At 38.1% G+C, this 20,887-nt stretch overlaps 1 protein-coding gene across 6 annotated transcripts in view; it reads left to right on the top strand.

Moving 5' to 3' along the window:
• Window positions 1–20,887, top strand: part of LOC117426458 (adhesion G-protein coupled receptor D1-like) — a 63,042-nt gene that overhangs the window by 19,031 nt on the left and 23,124 nt on the right. For all 6 annotated transcript variants that reach the window (XM_059033126.1, XM_059033130.1, XM_059033128.1 and 3 more), the window contains 3 exons: window positions 10,778–10,851; window positions 11,097–11,220; window positions 20,767–20,870. In XM_059033126.1, coding sequence (XP_058889109.1) covers window positions 10,778–10,851; window positions 11,097–11,220; window positions 20,767–20,870 — 302 coding nt within the window. The remainder of the gene's footprint in view (window positions 1–10,777; window positions 10,852–11,096; window positions 11,221–20,766; window positions 20,871–20,887) is intronic.

Raw genomic sequence — 20,887 nt, 5'->3', positions numbered from 1 at the left:
CAAGTGGTCAGTGAACTCTATTTAACACTTAATTCCTGAAATATCAAAAGTTGCTGCTTCTTCCTGGTACCAATCCACTTCATGTGCTGTAGTTCAGACTCGGTACAATGGTCTGAATTTAGACCATGTGACCTACAGCAAAGGTGCCAGGATGCAACACTATCTGTAGCGTTCTAGAATGCATTTTGTGTTCATTCAACTCCAACAGCATGATCAGGTGACTCCTCACTGTTCCAAATTGCAACATGTTGCTAAGCAGAGATTCATCTAAGGAAAGTAATTCTCTGAATTAAATTATTTAGTGTCGGCTAGATATATACAGTACTTTCCTTTACATATATTGTTTTTGTTATATAAACAGAACGAATGCTCATGGAGTCCTGCGGTTATTTCACTCAATTATTCGGCCTCATCCTCGTTCGTGGACTATCATGGACTGTCCTCTATATCCATGACAGTGGTAATGCTATAAAACCAAAAAGAAACAATTTATTAGCAAACTTGACTAAATCCTTTTTTCTACATTATCATTGTCATCAACAGCTCCACATCCTTTAAAAAAACAAAAAAATATCTGTTTTTGTTGCAGGTTCTGTGAAGAGAAATAATGACTTAGTTATTACTCAACATTATCTGTGTCAAATTATACCAGTGTTTATTGAAACAGACTCTCGTTCCCTTTATTAGCATGAGTGTGGGAGTTATGGGGCTTCCTTTTTAGGAATGCTGCAGTGTGACATCACTACATAAGCCTCTTGGCAGTCATTTTAACAGGACAGAATACTTGTTGTGTATGTTTGCATTAACTGCAAAGGAATTGGCTTGTATTAAACCTATAGTAACACTTGCAAATATATATACTGTACCTACTGCTTGAGTAGAACATGATGCATTATACATATTTTCTTTTGAGAAAGTTTTGTTTTTCAAATGACTTTCATCACCCCATTTTTGGCATGGTTGCCTGCCCAGAACCCACCAGCAGCAAGAACATGTCATCAGCCTGAAAAGGCCTCTCATTCCACATTAACTTTTTTTATAAACTCCTTGCAATAGTAAATGTGTTAGGAAGTCAATGTACCAGTGTCCATAGCTAGAAAGAAATGATTGAGAGCAGTCACAGTGCAGGTACATTTACAACTCCCAACATCAATGGATTAAAAATCCATTTGATTTTCCCAAAGAGTTATTGCAGCACTTATTCGCTTGTTCCTTTGTGGACCAAAGCCTCAAGCTAAACTAAGCAAAGGTTGTTGGCCTTTTCCATTTTTTTTAATGGCCTTCCTTATTCAGTTCCCCAGCAGCAGCCAGCAGTGCCTGCCATTCTGTGGTGATATACTGTAAGTAAGCTACTGAACCCATACAGTGTTAGCATCCCTGTTTAAGAGACTCTAATCTCAGCTCAACAAAGAAAATGTTCAGTGACTACATTCAGTTAATTAAAGCGAAGATATAACACTCAGAAGGCCTATTGTATTGGGAGTGCATTTGTCTGTTACTGCCGTATTTTTCAGACTGTTTTCCCCCACCATGGTTACCTCACTGAGACCTCACCCATTAATAACACAGAGAATGGCCATCTGTGATCAATCTTAACGCTTTTCCTTTGATGGTCTGACTCCAGGCAGTGGGCTTCGTAATCAGAAACAACCTTGATTATGTATTAAGAATGTTTCTTCTCGTGTAGCACTACAGTGCATTCCCTGGTAGGGATGTCATTACAAAATATTACATAAAGTACAGGTACTAAAATGGTCTTTATATTTACCATGCTTCTTGTATGCTTGGTTACCTCTTAACCAGGCTTTAACCAGACATTGACCATTCTTGGCTGTGCTTTGCCATGTTAACTGTGGTTTCATGGGGATTTATTATGGAATACCTCTGAAAAAATGTTACGGGAGACTACAACACCAAAGGCATCAGGTTAAGTTAGTGGTTGAACCAGCACATGGAAAGAACGCCAGAGAAGTGTGAAACTGACTACATGCTGAAGTCCTACAGGATACTGTCAGCAAGTGTTACCCGACTCTCAAAGGTGCATTCTGTATTGTAAGAGAGAGACACAGACAGGAAGAGAGCTTAAGAATGTAAGGGTGCCTTTTTAATTATTATTATTATCATTTATTTATTTATTTATTTATTTATTTATTTATTTATTTATTAGCAGATGTCCTTGTCCAGGTCGACTTACAATTGTCACAAAATGTCACAATACAAAGTATTGCATTATAAAATATCACATTACAAGTTATCACATTATAAAATTACAGAATATCATAATACAGGTAAGAGCAATTATTAAAGTACAATAAGATCAAATTTAAGTAAAAACAAAAAAAAAAGACTACAGTAAGGTATAAGTAAGAGCAAGTTTGACTCAGAGCAGTTATAACTTATAGTAAATATTTGCTTATATGTGTAAAGTACAGTAAGAACATGTAGTAAGTATGATAAATGGATGAGAATGATTTTACCAATAAGAGCAAATATAAAAAATATGAGTCCGGTTACCTATAAGAGCAAAATCAGATACAAGATACAGTTATAGTTAGGAGCAGTAGTGTCATAGTACCCACACTCGCATATACCCGCACTAAATACAATAAAAATATATATGTTTAAGGGAACCACATGTCTATTATTACTGTGAAAAAAACAAAAAAGAGTGCAGAAAATGTATCGACAAGTCAACACAAATAAACAGTGCTGTATTCAGTAACACTGGTTCCCCGTGGTTGGGTAGCCCTGGAGATTCCCATGTCAATCTTATCGTGACTTGTTTATTTTGGCCCTGGGGGTGATTTATTATGCTTCTAGCAGTAGGGTTGTGGTAAACATTAATAAAGGCTAACGTGCCTTAAATAGAGGCGTGTAGTGGGGAAATGGGCACTTAAGCCAGTGAAGAACTGAATATTTGTGCACCTACTCTTAGGAGATATGAAGCCATTATCAGCTTGACAACTGTGGTCTTGTTAACTAATAGCATTATAAAACTATAAAATGTATGGGGGGTAATGGAATAAAAACACATGCATATATCTTGGTTGCTAGCTATTATGATCAGGGAGGAAACTTAAATGCAGTAAATTACCAAAGTGTTTTCTACAAATCAGATGTTGCTTTTGTTTGTGAATTTTGAGCATTCAGCATGTACATAAAATGGGTAGTTTTTATTTCAATTACAATATATATTTTTTAGTTTTGCTGCATTATGACTGAAGGTAGTATTGCCAGGTGATGTTTTATGTAAGAAGTGACACCTTTACCTGCATCTCAAAACATTTTTTTTTTATTGATTTCTACACATTACACAATATGGACCCCCTGCAAAGATACAATACTTTTTTTAGAAATCCCTTTCATGTTAACAAACGAGCCGTAGTTAGTAACAGCAATTTATACCACAATAAGAACTAGTCTTGACTGCCAGAAACTTTTTATACCTCTCAGAACACACCCAAATCCTGTGGGGAGACATGCTCTCTCACTTTGGGTAGCAAAATGATCAATTTTAGATGAAAGTCTGGCTCTCAGCTGTCTCGCACTTCCAGGAACTTTATACAGAAATGCTGAAACTGAAGAGGGTAGCCTGCCCAGTTGGTAACAATTCAGCAATCTCCCTTAGAAGCTACGCCCCACTCCACTGCTAAAATCAGTTCAGGGTTGCCACTAACAGACTTTCTAACAAGATATTCTTGTTCTTTACTGAATTGAATTAGAATATGGCATCATTTTAGGTAGGCTTCTTTTGATTGTGGTCCATAGAGCCATTTCTGGGTTAGTTGACCAGTAGAGATGCTGTATTGCCAGCCTGTTCTATGTGTATACATCCATGGTTTGTTTGTACCGGCTCTCACCGCACAGCTGCACTGGTTATACTTTCCCCTTGATAACATGACTTCATCTCAAACGGCACATTCCTGCCAAATAGGCCCCTGGTGGGGTTCTTTCAGCTTCAATGGCTTTATGTAAATCTCGCTAATATGATATTATCTCATGTCATGTTTTAAAACTGTCGGTTTTGATTTGGTTCAGGGACCCGTGATTTGTAACTCAAGCTCCTTTAAACAGGTCTCTTGATGGCGAATGTGTGTTAATGTTTTTAAAAGCGATAACCTTTCTTCAAAGCGGTACTTTTGTTGGTGCCTTTGTGCCGTGGAGAGTTACGACACAGTTCTGTGTTTTTGACACAAATGAGAATAAGAAACGTTGCCTGTTTAAAACCCAAGAAGGTACGACTTGACTGATTTATCAAGGTGGATTTCAATAAGTTTTTGGATATAATAGTCACAAATATGGATAATTAAGGCCCTCAAAAGTCTCATGTATTAGACTTGTAACATTGACAGTTTCCTTGATACAAATTGCTCTTTGAAGTAAAGTTGTTAAATCTGGCCCGTAAACATATGCTGTATATTTCAGCTACACAGGATGTTAATTACATGGCTTGATTTGGCTAAAAAGTAAATTGAAATTGTGCCCTATTTGTTTTTTTGTTTTTTCTTTGTAAATCTGACCAGATATATTGATTCAAGTTTTTCTACCTGTGTTTTACATACAGGTTCTGTTACGATTCCCTATCCTTTCTCAGATAATGTCATACTGTAATATCCTATCTAGATGGCACCACGGCTCACAGACATGTTTTTGTTTTCCTAACTCTTTGACTTACCCTCCCTGTCTCATCTCGCCAGCTCCCCTGAATGCTCAAGATGGCACTTGTCTAATATTTGCACATGATGGTGTTTCCAATTTTAGAACCGAAATTTTAAAATAATAAAAAAAGAAAACCCAGGGAGGGAAAGATTTAATCAATGTTTTGTTTTTTTTTGCTATAAAATAAAACAAAAGATACAATTATAGCCAGTACTGCTTTTGTCTTTAATTATTGAACTCAGTATGAGATTTCAAGAGCATGAGCACTTTATAAATTTAGAACATCAGAAAACTTTATATAGTTCTTGGCCCTCTTAAAATATTTGTGACCACAGTGTGGTGATTATTCACGTACCACCAAACCACATGATGTGTTTTCAGTTAGATGATACACATTAACTTTTGGCACAGCCAGTAGTAATAATGTTATCTTAGACAACCAAGATTAGCATGTGTAGCACTGTACTGTATTTATGTATGTAGCCACGTTGCATAGTTTATATTAGGTCTGCTTAGATTAAATGACCAATTTTGTGTGTGGAATAAGGTACAACTGTGTAAAACCTACTAGCGTACTGGGCATTGAAAATTTAAAGTACTTTGAATGTAGTGTTAATTAAATGTGTTAAATGGAATGGCAGTTAAGATTAAGATGTCCATAATAGGGTCCTACAAGGCATAAATTATAAATACTTTTTGCCCCCTGGGGCCACAAATGGGGTTTTAAAACAATCAACAAAATCATATATCAATAAGACAATGTAGAACAAGTAATAAACTGTATTAACATAATTTAAAAATACATTATTCACCCACCACTGCTCCCTGAAAAATTAAGGGAGAAATTAATGACTTCCATCTGTTCACATATGGATGTCACAGAAAATAGTCTTCTGTTTTTCCAAACTCAAATTATCTTAGAACTGCATAGCCAGTCGACTTTCTTCTTTCTGTAAATCCTTTGATTGAGAATTTAGATTCGTTGGCCAAAAGTTAGGATGTGAGTTAGTAGATGTTAAAAAACTAAAGAAAATAAACAACTTTTAGCTTTATTACAATTGTAGTCTTACAAATTGATTGTGTTTTGGCAAAAACTGGAAAATTTCACTTGACATGTATGGACATTTATATGAATGAAGGCTGGAAAATGTGTGGTTTATGCATAGCGTTTATAAACTCTGAAAAAGTGTTTATTAAATGTGCTGTGAAAGAATGTTCTGGACAATTTAAGAAAATTGATATCTTGCTTTAAATCATCTGATTTTCACGGGGTCTGTGAACCAGTGGATGCAGTTTGGAAAATGTCCACTGAGCGTTTTCAAGACAAACTGAGTGCAAGGAAACATAACTCACAGAGGCCAATAATTCCCAAACAGTTTGGAAATAGCATCCACATGTTTGATGGACGGTGCATTGCCCTACTGTCTTGAAATTACTGCTTGTAATGAATGTTTCTGATATGGTGGGGAGGAACGCTCATATAGGTGTATCATCATGCAGCTGAGCCTCGTGTCTGTTTCATGCTCTCAGTTTATTGTGTTGAGCTCAAGTCTTTCCACAATTTCTGATTCAGTGACGTGCTACTTCCACTGCACTGTGTAGTTTACGCTCTTCAAAGCCTCTGATCCATTATCCTCTCTGGGTCAAGGAAGTGGAACAGAAAGAGGCTGTTAAGTTGCAGCTGCACAGTGCATTGAGCCAGGGAGAACAAAGACTGGGACTTTTGTTGAGAACGCATATGTTTCAATTGCCAACAGTTCTTCTTCCAGAACCCCTATTTAATTCTCTACGCCTTGTGCAATCCCTGTGCCTAAATACAATTCTACATTTTAAAACACTCGTGCTACACAGACCTATTTATATCCTGTGCGCCAGTATCTATACACCAACATTAACACACCACACACAACATAACACACACATGGGCGGGGCATACTGCCGCAAGGATGAATGAAGAGTAAGCAGCTGAAACACGGGCCCACCCCCCGCGCATGAAATGCACCAAGGGAGAATCCGGCCTGCCACACACCCTGCAGAAACTAAATACGAACTGCTCGGCACTTCCTCCAGGCTCTAAAGATGGCCGTCTCCCTGTTTGTCCTCGCCAAACAAGGCCAAACAAAAAAGAAGTGTCATGAATGCAAGTCACAGTTTTTATGGCACTTGGATATGATGTGTTGATAAGTGGGCGGATTTTCCTTCCAGAAATACAACCAAGTTTTCCAGGAATATTAAAGGGTCAACATTGCATTTGTGGAAAACCAAGACAGGCATCTTAAGGCATTCTCAAGGTTAAAGTCCAATCTAGATGTTCATCAACCCATATAAAACATCCCTCTTTGGTTGAATGGGTGGGGCATTGTTACATTGTAAATACACATATAACGACTGTGTAATTAAGCCTATACCCTCCTTTGTAAATGTCCACTTGCAACCATAGTCTGACATTTAAAGAACGTCTTCATGCAGGTTTACTCACTTGCAGCAGTGATGTACAGTATTAAGCTTTTAACACTTTTTTCATTTGGAACTTTAGCAACCACATGCTGGCATCACCATACATTGGGGTTCCACCAAGCAGTAGTTTGGACTTGCTGATCAGAATTAATTGGAACAATGCTTGTTGTTTGCAGGTTTTCAGCTGGCTGTGCAATTGTAAGACTTCAAAACTGGTTCAAGAACAAAAACAACACATTTACCGTCCTATTCATCCACTATAAAATTCTGCACTCAGTTGGCTGCTGTCTGCTGTTAAATTCACAGTTTTAGTTGAATCTTGTTGCTGTAAACTTTGTGCTGGGTTTCTGTAAACCACGTGGAGAACCAGTAAGTGTGTGTTCCAATTATCCAGTACTGCTGTTCACTAGAAAACTAACAACTTCTGCAATGTCCAACAGGGTAGCATGTTTTTATAACTCTTTACACTGTATTTTATTTTGACGTATCTGCTGTTTTACAGTTTAGATTGCAGTATAATTAAGAGCCAGGGAGTTTGAAGCACTATTAGGACTAAGTTGATCCATGAGATAAAGTGGACAGACTATGTTTGACATGAGAGCAATCCAACACACTTGTTTTGCAGAATTCACTTCAAACAAATTGTTAAGTTCATATGTTGGACCTAAAGCAAACGGATGGTTAAACATGTTTAAATGCAATGTAGTAAAATAAACTGAATTGCTCAGCTATTACCAAGCACACTCTCCATGTATTTATATTGGGATCAAAAGCCATTGGCAGGACAGAGCACCACTGTTGTAGAAAGTTGTATATGTGTTTTGTTTGAGACCCCTTAATTGAGCAGAAATGCCTTCAAGCAATGTTCCTGCACTAGATTTGTGAGTAATTGACGTTTGAAGTTATTTTTAAAGCGTGCTGGTTTTAATAACAAACTCAGCTGAATTGATGTGATCATTCATAGACCTTGGCAGTAGAATAGGTGAGAGGGAACCCCAGAAGGAAAATGACTGCACTCAAAGCGGGCTAAGTATCTGCAAAGTGCAGCTAGACTTTACATTAACAGCACTCTTACTACAGTATGCTGCTGAATCCAAACTCCTTCAGTACTGCAGCCATACCAACACATGTTCCAAGAGGTGGGTCTGCTCACAATCAGGATAGCAGATGGATGGAAAAGCACTGTAGTATCCTGTATGGAGCGGTGTTGGGGGTTGAGTCAACGTCCCAACATGGTGTTGGGAGACATTGTGGCTGTTGGACACTATATTCTCAAAGCTTTTAACTCCACTAGTAAGACCAATTCAAATTGTAAAAACGAATAACAAACAGCTTCAAGCCTGTAATGAAATATCTCTCATTTATCCTTTCCGAAAAAAAAAAAAAGATCTAGCCCTTTGTGGCCAATAAAGACCAAATTGGACTATTTGGAAGAAGAACTGCAATACGGGTCAGATTTTGGCTTGGCTAATTGAATTTAAAAGTTTTTAGTTGTCACACTCTCTGTAGAAATGTAATGTTGCAGCTCAACTGATATACTCCAGGAAAACCCAGCTTATCTGTGGCCCCAAACATTGTTCACCAGTATAAACGCTGAAGGATATAAACTGTATTCAAATGACCATTTATAGAAGCCTTTTACAGGGGTCCCAAGACCGCTTATTAAAAGAATTTCCACTGTATCCTATTTTAATGTGTGTTATACAATTACTGTTGTGTTTGAGAAGTTTCATGGCAATTGTTACACTGCTATTGCCACACTGATTGTTTCAATCTGTTAACCTATAAATAATATATTTATAAACCCCCTGTCTTAAAAGTATGTAACACCTCTTTAAAATATATATATATACATATATATATATATATATATATATATTCCGGATGAATTCCATGTGTATGCAGACACCTTGAATCAATCCATACGGACCTCAGAGTAAAACATTATGTAATACACATTTTACACAGACACAATAATAAGTGTAATGTGATAGAAGCAAGATAAGCTGTTCTTTTTTATTTCTTTTTTATTCCAAAGGGTGGAGTTGTTAAAGAGAATAAATGAACTCATTCAGTCTGTGTGGAGATTCTGAGTTTAATAGATGTGTGTCCTTGTTGTTGCAGAAGAAGATAATCTCACAATTCAATTTTCCAATTAAGAATCGAGAACTAAACTGGACCCCAGCTTTTGGCAGACGTTGAGATTCTGTTTATGTAAGAAACTGGACCGAGGAGTCTAGAGATTTCATCTGTGAGCCGAGCCAAGCCCTAATTACCACACTCATTCCTAAAACCGTTAGCTCACTTTCCCCTGGGAGTCCAAATCAGATTTAAGGAATTACACGGAAAATGTGAGTTATAGTTATATAAAGCGCTTTAGGATGGTAGGGAGTCTTAGTACAATTGCGTACAATGTAATATTCACCTTTGGAAAATGAATGATGCGCTTCTTTCTGGATACTCTACCTCTCAGGTGTGCTCTTGCACTGATGGATTGATCAGTAGGGTTCTCTTTATTTGGGGGGCGGGTAGCTATATGTCTTGCTGGTTGTTACAGAATTCATCTAGAATATATATATATTTTTTTTTTATTTCATTTGAATCCCATTTGGTGAGATAGTTAGAGACACCTTGAGCCAACCTACGTTTCCATCTACCATTGAGATTGACATGAATTTGTATCAAAAGCAGACGTTTTCATTTCCATCAGCAGCAGATCTAGATCAAATGGATTTAAATTGGGACTCTGTCAACCCCAGTTAGGATTGCGAGCTGGCAGAGCTCGATCTCTCCTAACCCGCGCTGATAGTGTAAGTTACCTAAGAGCGTCCAGTTGTGAAGGATGCAAGAGGAACTAGATGAGATTGAGTTTTACAGACTCATCTCATGGCGCAGATGGTAATGTAGATGGGCATTTAAGATCTGTTTGAATGCTAAGGAGGAAAACACTGTGCACTTCATCCAGTAGTGTGGGGCTTGGTTTCCAAGCACTCTGGAGTCCGTTTGTGGTCATTAAATTGCTGACAAAAGTGTTCAGCTCCAACAACAACAACAATGCCTCTTAAACATGAAAGAACAAAGTCAAGCACATATAGCCATAAACTTTTTTTTTTTTAAATGAGAACCACTTGAGCTGTTTTTTTTTGTGCAGATGATAAATTATCCGCATTTCTTCCAGCTGCCTTTCAGTTCATCTGAGGATTGAAATCTAAGTAGAGTGATTTTGTTTTTATATTATTTTAACTGATACCTTCTAAATAATAGAAGTTAAAGGTCTGTCTTTGTCACACCTGGAAAAGAACAACAATTTTAATATTTTACTGGTCACTTACTGTATATGGATTACCCTGAGATTTGACAACCGCTTTCATGCCTTGCTGTCTAATAAAGTCTGATTGCTGCCTCAAGATATCAAATATAGTCTCCTCCACCTCCATACACGTTGGAAGATTATCACCTTAATATAAGTTTTTAATCTGAGTTTCTAAAGCATCTTGAGAATCATGCAGGAGCTGTAGAAGACTGTGTTGTCATACATGTCCTGTAAAGTAAAAACCAATAGACCTTTAAGGGTTGAGAAAATAGTGGGCTTGGCATAAACAAGCAACTGCTAAAGTAATCTGTGAAACTTTAACAAGAATGCTTCATTATATCTTTGCAGAGTCCTGAGCAGTATAGCCTGGCATCAAACAGCAGCAACACTGTGTTTCTTTACTGCGCTTTCCTGGATTACAGGTTTGTGATCTATTTCTGATTATTTTCTTACGTCTTCATAGTTTATTTTAACTTTTAACATTTATAACTTATTCCTGAACAGACATCGATGTGAAATGTTAAAAGAATTGCCAACATAATAAAAAGTTATTCTGTTGCCAGCAATAAAAAATAAAATAAATAAATAAATAAATAAGGTACAATGAAAAGAGTTTTATTTTGTATAACTGTATGTTGACTTCTCACCTGTCCTGTATTATTGGCAGCTCTGGATTTGGAGTCTGGTCCAATGAAGGCTGTGTCAGAGCTGAAGGGAACCTCACCTTCTCCACGTGCCTCTGTAACCATCTCACCAACTTCGCCATTCTCATGCAGGTGGTGCCCCTCGAGGTGAGTCATTTCCTGCTAGATGTATGGAAGCTTAACCGTGCCCCTTCAGGCCTCCTCCTGCTAGGTGTATGGAAGCATAACCATGTCCCTTCAGGCCTCCTCCTGCTAGGTGTATGGAAGTGTAACCATGTCCCTTCAGGCCTCCTCCTGCTAGGTGTATGGAAGTGTAACCATGTCCCTTCAGGCCTCCTCCTGCTAGGTGTATGGAAGTGTAACCATGTCCCTTCAGGCCTCCTCCTGCTAGGTGTATGGAAGTGTAACCATGTCCCTTCAGGCCTCCTCCTGCTAGGTGTATGGAAGTGTAACCATGTCCCTTCAGGCCTCCTCCTGCTATATGTATGGAAGCATAACCATGTCCCTTCAGGCCTCCTCCTGCTAGGTGTATGGAAGCTTAACCGTGCCCCTTCAGGCCTCCTCCTGCTAGGTGTATGGAAGCATAACCATGTCCCTTCAGGCCTCCTCCTGCTAGGTGTATGGAAGCTTAACCGTGCCCCTTCAGGCCTCCTCCTGCTATATGTATGGAAGTGTAACCATGTCCCTTCAGGCCTCCTCCTGCTAGGTGTATGGAAGTGTAACCGTGTCCCTTCATGCCTCCTCCTGCTAGGTGTATGGAAGCTTAACCGTGTCCGCTCAGAAGGCAGCCATTTGTTTCTACTTCCACAAGGTGGTTTAACTGCAGAAATGGGTTTTACCTGCCACTTGAATTAAACAGTTATTCTCTTGCTGCAGGTTGTACAGTGTCATGTATCAACTTTGATATAGCTCAAGATGCAAACAATGCATATATATATATATATATATATATATATATATATATATATATATATATATATATATATATATATATATACAGTATGTATATATATACATATATAGTTAACGTACTGGGGTTCTTGGATCGCAGTTAATTAAAATAGACCCACTTAAAAGACTAATTTACAGAAAAAGTTGCAATTCATGCACATTGTTGAAATGACTTTACAGCATTAGCATAGAAAATGGAAATGGAAAAATATTAATTTGGGACTGTGCTTTAGTCCTTATAATCATTTTTTTTTTTAATTTTAACACTGTTTCTTAAGGCCTTATGTGCATTTTGTGTTACACAACAATTGTGCTGCAAGGGAATGACTTTAAGATTACAACATTAGGCTCCAGTGGTAGCCTGTTCTGTGGCAATTGTGTTTATGCTCTAGATATGACTTTCAGCTGGAAATGTACTATTCCAGGCTTGTAAATTCAGATACAGTGTGTTGTAGTGTGTGCACAATAATGGGTTACATGAAAAAGGTTATATACAGTCTGCATATCTAAGTGTTCCAGACACATCCTGAATGATCAAAAACATATGACAGCGGACCAGAACCAACTGGTATATTTAGCATTCAAAGCAACGAGACAGATATTTTTATACAGACCGGTGTTACATGCAGAGAGCTATTCCGATGGTTGAAATTCTGTGACATATGGTGCTCAGATGTTAAAATGGCATATAATAACTGGAGAGCAATTGTTTTCAATGGGCTCCTCTGGTTTTTGCGGAAAACAGTTGCTCGTTAACACCAGCAACAGAGCACGACCCCAGCGCAAGCTAATAACCCAGTGACACAGACCAAGTAGAGTAACCCCCCACCCCCCGACAAGCAACACAGAACTTTATCTGTCAGAAAACAATTGCTCACCAGAGATTATAACCCCTTGGGCTTCACCCTCGGGTGGCCATTAAATACTCATTTCACGCACTTCCTCATTCATTATTCTCTATATATCCGACACGGGTCCATATTCAAATAGTTATTTAAAGTCTGTTTTAATTAAAGAAAGTTGGATATTCACAGACACTGTCTGTGGGAAAGAAACTTTATACCAGCTGATTCTGTATTTAGTAAATCAAAACCATGTTTTTTCATCATGGACCTCTTAATTATACCCTATGCTAAAAATAAATTAACATTTTTATCAAAACATTTTATCCAGGACATTCAAATCAAAAAAAGTAAAAGGAAACAATTATAACCACCAGACCTGTTTAAACTGTTCAAACACAATTCACTAGTTACTGTGCATAGGCAGGGGACACAGACAGTACATTTTAAAATGTTCAATATTTGCATCTTCCCATTTTACAACTGCTCTAGGTCTTATATATTGCATAATAAATGATGTTACACAGGGTCACAGGGTTTGGCTTCTTTGCATACAACCCCAACTTCCTGAAATTGTACCATCACACACAGTGGCATTTATCAAAACAACTACGATCTTTATGTCAGGAGACAAATATGAACCAGTAGACAGACAGAATAAAGGTTGTAAAATATTTAGCAATGAATTACTGAATGCCAGCACAGCATTCTTCAAATACCGCACTCTAAAGTTCAGTGCATTGTTGAGTTTGTTCGGATCAGTGTTTATTTATAAGAGTACAGTTCAATTTCCTAAGTCTTTGTTGTGCACGACTGAAAAAACGTAGACAGGGTTGATGCACATCCTTTGGTTCAGTGAGTCATGACAAACTATGAAACTGGTTGACTCTCTTTCTACGACACCTGGGGAATCATTCCACACTAAGTTAATGTGAGTATTTCATCATTTAACAAGAGCCCGGTTTGTTTATTTATTTAAGCATTCATTCATTCATTCATTCATTCATTCATTCATTCATTCATTCATTTATCCATCCAATTACTTACTAATGGAATTTTGAGCACGACTCAACTACAAAAACCTCCAAAGTTTGCAAGGTAATAAAGTGGATGAGAGCTGGAGAGGGAGCTAAACTCCCATGTTACTCCCTGAGTGCAATTCAATTCATGAGTCTTTTAAATTTGAATTTCTGGGTGATTCACACAGATAAGGAAAGCCTGGTCTATTTAGATGGATATGCTTTCCACCATCTGTTTTTCGTACAGTTTAACTACTCTCACTGACATGCTTAATGCAGAATGCCCCTGTACAGTACATGTCATTTTCTGCTTATGGAGTCCAGGATCAATTCACTGCTTGTAGCCCATGGTTGCCTATAGTTCCATCTCTGCTATATCTGCGTCTGACTAATGACATCTAGTGTGGGGAACTGCTGCTGTGAGGGGGGAAAAAATAATAATTGGACATTCTAATTTGGGGAGAAAATCGAGTGTGAAATAATTGGGCGATCAAATAAAATAAATAAATAAATAAATAAAAAAGGAAGTACTGCATTAATATGAGTGAGCTGGTTTACTCATCCTTCTCTCAAAGAAAACTCTCCCTTGCTATGTTCAATAATGTAATCACTGCCCTGAGCTCAGAAACTATACTTTGCCTGAGTCTTGTAAGGAAGCTAATTAGAAGCTAACTCCCACACTTACAGAAGTTTATGTACATTACTGATTTGCAGTTTCTGGAAAGCTATTATGTAAAGTCAGTTCTAATTATAGGTGAGCAAGCAATTGTAGAAAAAAAATTGAATTGAAATGTGTTTTGGGAATTTTAAGTTTAATTGTTTTAATTATACAGTTAAAAGTATATACAAAAATGCCTTTCAAGCACTGATGCAACCTAAAATATATTACAAAATAGTCGTACATGATACAGCCTTGATCTGTAGTGCTAATTTGTATTTCTGTGATATTTGTGGTGGTAGTTTTGCAACTAAGAGCCAGGATCAGACCTCCAAACCTCAATTCAGTAAAGCTGCATTTCCACTATCCTATTCTGGAAGCCATTATCAACAAGCATGTTGCTTCAATAATATTCTGTCACACAATAATCGCAATTTTGAGTGCAGGTTTGTCAGTAAACAAATCTGCTTCTCAGGTGTAAATGTTTAAATGTTTTTCTGACACCTTGAAGGCGACAGCAAGCATTTCTCACGTACCTCTCTCTGTGGGAGCCTCACACTTCTCCTTCCCTTAGGTATCCTGATATTTTTATGCCACGTCTCTGTGGATGTAATTTTATTTTAATGAGTGTCTCTGGAGGCAATTTAAAACTGCTTACCTTATCGCTCCAGCAGAGTCCCCATGTCAAACTTTTTGAAACTTTTCCAGATTGCCAAATCTGATTACCCTTTCTTACACTAATAAAAATCACATTGCACTTACGAAGGTGAAATGGGTCAGGTGTGTGTTTGTGTAGAATGGTTTCTATTATAGTTTTGGTTGGCGTCTAATCCTGGAGAGCCTTTATTTTCTTCTGTCTTTAAATTAAGACTGAGTTCAATTACATGCATGGATTTGAGCATTGTGTCAAGCCCTGGCATTGTGGTGACGCAGATTAAACGGAAATACTGATTCATGTTTATTCGTAAGCGCTCTGGTACAGACAAGAGGAATACTAAGACTAGAAGGTGACACAGTGATATTTAAGTTTGTCAAGCTCATCGTTTTTTAAAATCTAAACCAAAGCAGCTGCATCTCCTGTCTCAAAAAGTGCACAAAACCCTAGATTAAACATTCCTATATTAACAGCAGTTCTGGCTCCTCAGAGGAGGCAAGGCTCTGTTATAAACTCCTATCTGCTTTAACCACAGTACTGACAGTAGCAGATCATGTGATCTGAGCACAGGTTTTAATTGGAGGAGCCCAGAGAGTTTTTTTCATTAGAGGAGACAAGCCTCCGTTACAGACTCCTATCTGCTATAACCACACATACAATACTAGCAATGGCAGATGACATAGTCTGATCCCTGGTTTTAATTGGAGGAGCAACTCAAACCCTCCTGCCCCCTGCTGAAGGAATGCTGTAGACCTGCTATGCGCTGTTTATGAGTGAAATTGCATCATTCGGTTTCGAGATTTTCAAATTTAAAAAACACTGTATATTTAAACACAGCTGTGCTTGTCTTGTGCAGGCATTTCTTAAGGTAGAACACAGTAAGTATGTTGTGTTCAAGCAAGTGGGCTTTTTTTTTTTAAAAAAAAATACAGTACGTAATTGAAAAATATTACACTGAAATATAATGACCTATGAATCCGTGCTAGTATTATTACTAATACTGTATTACTCATGCATGTAGTGTATACGTTTTGATGATTTTAAATGCTTCTGCCTTTGAGTCGTCTGAGGCTAGATATAGCGCATATTTTAAAACACATATATCAATGAAAAGCAGGCAGAACGGAAAGTAATAACTGCTGTGTTAATTTAATTTTCACTTGATCTGTTTTGTGTTTTGGTGTTTTTGTACAGTTTTGATCTCTAAAAAGTCCATTTAATTTATAATGCCGGAAGTCCACATTGAAACCATGGCGATGAATAAATGAGTATGCGCATATCTCAAAGTAATGAAATAATTGCTCGATATGACCAGTTTCTTGCTGCTCACATGGAAATAAGGAACCGTATTTACTGGGATGTCAAAACCGTACAGAATGACCTGATGTCATCCATTTCCTTTACTGTCATTTATTTATTAAGTTTAATAAATGTCGATAGGATGTGGTTGATTTTTTTGTCTGCCTTCCTCCTGCCTTAACAACTTTATTTAGATTTTTTTAATTTTTTTTGCAAATTATGTTAGCAGGGTGAGATTTGACGGGAGTGCGTGTCCCTGGTTCAGCGTTTTGTATCCCAGGCTCTGTCTGCTATTTCAATTTTCATCCACGGCAGGGAAAATAGATTTTGCACTGACAATGTCTTTCTGCTAGAAAATGTCATTTATACCGATGATATTCAAACATTTTGCATATAGTTTGACAATTCTGTGTACGTACATACAGTACATCGTCACTCCGCTCTTAGTTTGGCAAATGTTGTTTGTAGCATTATAATCGTACGTTATTATTGCCTTTCAGTTATCAATAATAATAATAATAATAATAATAATAATAATAATAATAATAATAATAATAATAATAATAATAATAATAAAATATGTTAAACGACAGTAACATTTGCATGGTGACAGATGTCAGTCTATTAGTGGTGTATCAACGTGATGTATCTTCACTAGAGGCTTTGCTACTGTTTTGTAGTTTGTGTATTTCATTCCCTGATGTTGTCTTGAAAATGAAATGCTATATTAATATTGTATACAGTGCATTTGTAAACATACGCTGACAGTGTGTAACAGTGACATTTATTAGAATAAACTATGATGGGCTGCTGTTTTATTTTCTCTGCTGGCTAGTGGGTAGAATGTTAAGAAGATATGAAAAGTGTTGTGAGTCAGAATACAATAATAAGATTCTACTGCTGCAGCCCCCTGCTTTTTTTTCACCGCTCCCACTAAAATCATTCACAAAAGACTCCTTTATGACATCTAACATGTCACAGTGCTAGTCTGTTTCTTTAGTGTGTGTCTTCCTTTTCAGAGAGCATGCTTTCTGTTGATTCGAATGGCAGTGGCACTAAGATTCTCCACTGTTAAAATCAAATAGAACCCAATGCCTCCAGATGGGCATTGAAACAAGATAGACAATATAGATCCCATGGCACAGCCTACATGTAAAAAAAAAAAACATTAATTACACTCCCTTTTCTTTGGATTAACCATAAAATAATAGAAAAAAGCTACCCGTTTTAGAAACAGAACCACACATGTAACATAAAACTAGAGCTGGCTCTTTAAATCAATCACTGGGCTCTAAGGAGCTCTGCCAGGTGCTGTAATATGCTGACCTCCTGCATCTGGAGGTTCAGTTTTAAAATCCCATTCTTGGCTTTCAGAGCCGAATCTCAGACTCAGATGCTCAGATAAGACATATGAGGGCTGTGGTGGTCATTTACTTCAGCTCAGTGTTCAACGCGTGCATGCAATGAGAGTGAACAAGCAGGAAATGGTTAGAGATACCAGCCTGGGTAGTATAGTGCAACAGCACACAGATGTCATCTTCCATTAAATTTGATTTGCATGTGGTCAAAAAATACACTTTCCCATGCTTTGGGGATGTTTTGGTATGCTTTTAGCATCAACATTAACTCATATTGATCTCACATAGTGCCTTATCATGCCAAAGCATCTCAAATGCTTTAGAAAAAAAAAGAAAGTGACTGGTTCAAGCTGGAGAGACGAGTTGCATATTATAACCCAAAGTAAACAAGTACATTTTATGTTTATATTTCAAATTAAGGGAATAACATTCCAGTCTCGACAGCTAAAGACTCAGCTTCTTACAGTAACTCATCAGTGTGACAAGAAGCCTCTCAGTTTACATCTAGGGGTGCACAGGGCCAGCGTGATCATTATGAAGTGTGTTGCAAGTCGTTTAAGAAACCTGAAAACCTTTGTGGTCTGACGGGAATCCAGTGAAGCTGGATCAGAGTTATGCTGCCAGCTGTGTTTTGTACAAGTTCCACTTTATCAGGGATGACCTGGAACATTAAAGCACATCATATTATTGTTATTCACTTGTCAAATTCAGGAATTTACAGCTCTTTTTATTTATTTTTATTGGTGGTTATTTGGCATGGCAGGTAAAGAAAGGGAACTTGTTCATATGAGGAATACACTAGGAAGGTTCCCCAGAACATTTGTTTTTTTGTTTTCTTTTTTAAATTAATTTACACATTTTTTTTTTTAATTGCTCACAAGATGGCAGTGTGTCTCCATGTGTAGCTCCTGGCTTGTTAGTATTTACTACATTTCTCTCTGATCCCCAACATTTATACATGCTTGCTTTACCAAAGAGCAGATATCTGGATTTAATGAAAATATCCTGATGAATTGTTCAGGTGCAGAGGGGTAAGGCAGTTCACCATTCACACAAAGAGCCGCTGCCATGAATGAGTTCACTCACTGTCGCTGAATCTCACTATATAGCACCCTTGGGGCATGAACGGTTAGCTTGAGTTATTTTGAAATAACAGGGTAAACTGCCTTGAAACTGCTATGAATGCCAGTGTTATTAAAGACATGTTGTGGAAGAGATACACTGCACAATCTGTATAATTTAAAGCATCTTCAGTTTTTACCAGGAAAGAATACAGTATAACCGATGCCTTGAGGCTTGATCAAACACCAAGTATGCAATTGTATTACAATACAGGAACTCTGAGGAGCATCTGTGAACAGTAATGCTAAAGTGCATTTCTTCCCAGATTCTTTCACTTCAGTCTAACTGCTTTGCAATATTGCTAGGGTATTGTATTGGAATAAGCACCTGTACACAAATTTAAACTCGCTGAAATGAAGTTATGCAGGCAGTGAGTTACACCCACTGTATCATTTTTATAATGATTCTTACATGATTTCCAAACAACATATAATGTCAAGGCTGTCTGTTAACAGATTAAATACAAGTCTAACTGCGCCCTACAACCTGGCTCTGTTGATTTAGAGGTGAACTGTCTCATTCAAGGCTTGGGTTTGTGAAGAATGGAGTGGAAGAATGGTGTCTTGTGAACTGTCTCATTCAAGGCTTGGGTTTGTGAAGAATGCAGTGGAAGAATGGTGTCTTGTGAACTGTCTCATTCAAGGCTTGGGTTTGTGAAGAATGCATGGAAGAATGGTGTTTTTTCCAAAATGACATTTTATAAAGAACAAGGACACTGATAATATTTCAAAACCACAAAACACGTAACGCAGAATAGTAATTGATTAGGCTTCTATCTACTTGTCTATGTTCTTTTTACAACTTATTTTTCCACTTTGTAAATCTGCCCTACAATGTTTAATGCTAACCACAATAAATTGGTCATTGTTTTCCTAATGGTAGCCCAGATTGTAGCCCGGGGGTCCTGTACTCAATCAATCCCTACAGAAAGTGTTGTTCAAGGGAACCTGTTATTTTGTGGTTTTCTAGTTGATTCAATCAGTAACCTTGGGGCTTCACACTTTGTTTTGGCCACATTGCCAATAAGGGTTTTCAAACAGGAGCAGTGAACGTAATGTTGGTAAAAACCATTAGTCAAGGGTCATCTGGAAATCTTCCAAGGGCAGGATGCAAGGAGAAAAAAAAAGCATTGACTCTAACCATTATGTCACAACAGAAGTGTTCAGGGGGCTCCCGAGTGGCGCATCCAGTAAAAGCACTCGCTAGAGTGCAGGATGCGCTCTATAGCCTGGACGTCGCGAGTTCGAGTCCAGGCTATTCCACAGCCGACCGTGGACGGGAGCTTCCAGGGGGCGGCGCTCAATTGGCCGAGCGTCGCCCGGGGGGAGGGAGGGTTAGGTTGGCCAGAGTGTCCTCGGCTCACCGCGCACCAGCGACCCCTGTAGTCTGGCTGGGCGCCTGCGGGCTTGCCTGTAAGCTGCCCAGAGCTGTGTTGTCCTCCGACGCTGTAGCTCTGAGACGGCTGCACGGTGAGTTCGCAGTGTGTAAAGAAGCGGACGGCTGATGGCACACGCTTCGGAGGACAGCGTGTGTTCGTCTTCGCTCCTCCCGAGTCAGTGCAGGGGTGGTAGCGGTGAGCTGAGCATAATAAAATAATTAGGCATTTCAAATTGGGGAGAAAATAATAAAAAACTAATTGGCAACGACTAAAATTTTTAAAAAAAAAAGAAAAAAGAAGTGTTCAGGGTGGTTTTATTACATTATAGTCAAAGTTTATCACCAAAAACAGTAAGAAAGTCTAGTAGACCAACATTTTGGCTAATGTCTAATGCCTGCTCTTCCCGAACAGCTCAGCAATGCAAACCAGGTGGCTCTGTCTACAATCAGCTACATCGGCTGCACCATCTCCATCTTCTGCCTGGCCATCACCATTGTCACCTTTGCCATTCTCTCGTGAGTATCTGTCTGTC

The sequence above is a fragment of the Acipenser ruthenus genome, chromosome 11 (assembly GCF_902713425.1).
Source record: "Acipenser ruthenus chromosome 11, fAciRut3.2 maternal haplotype, whole genome shotgun sequence".
Classification (NCBI taxonomy): domain Eukaryota; kingdom Metazoa; phylum Chordata; class Actinopteri; order Acipenseriformes; family Acipenseridae; genus Acipenser; species Acipenser ruthenus.
The sequence above is the reverse complement of the archived record's forward strand: the minus strand, read 5'-3'. Positions and strand labels throughout refer to the sequence as shown.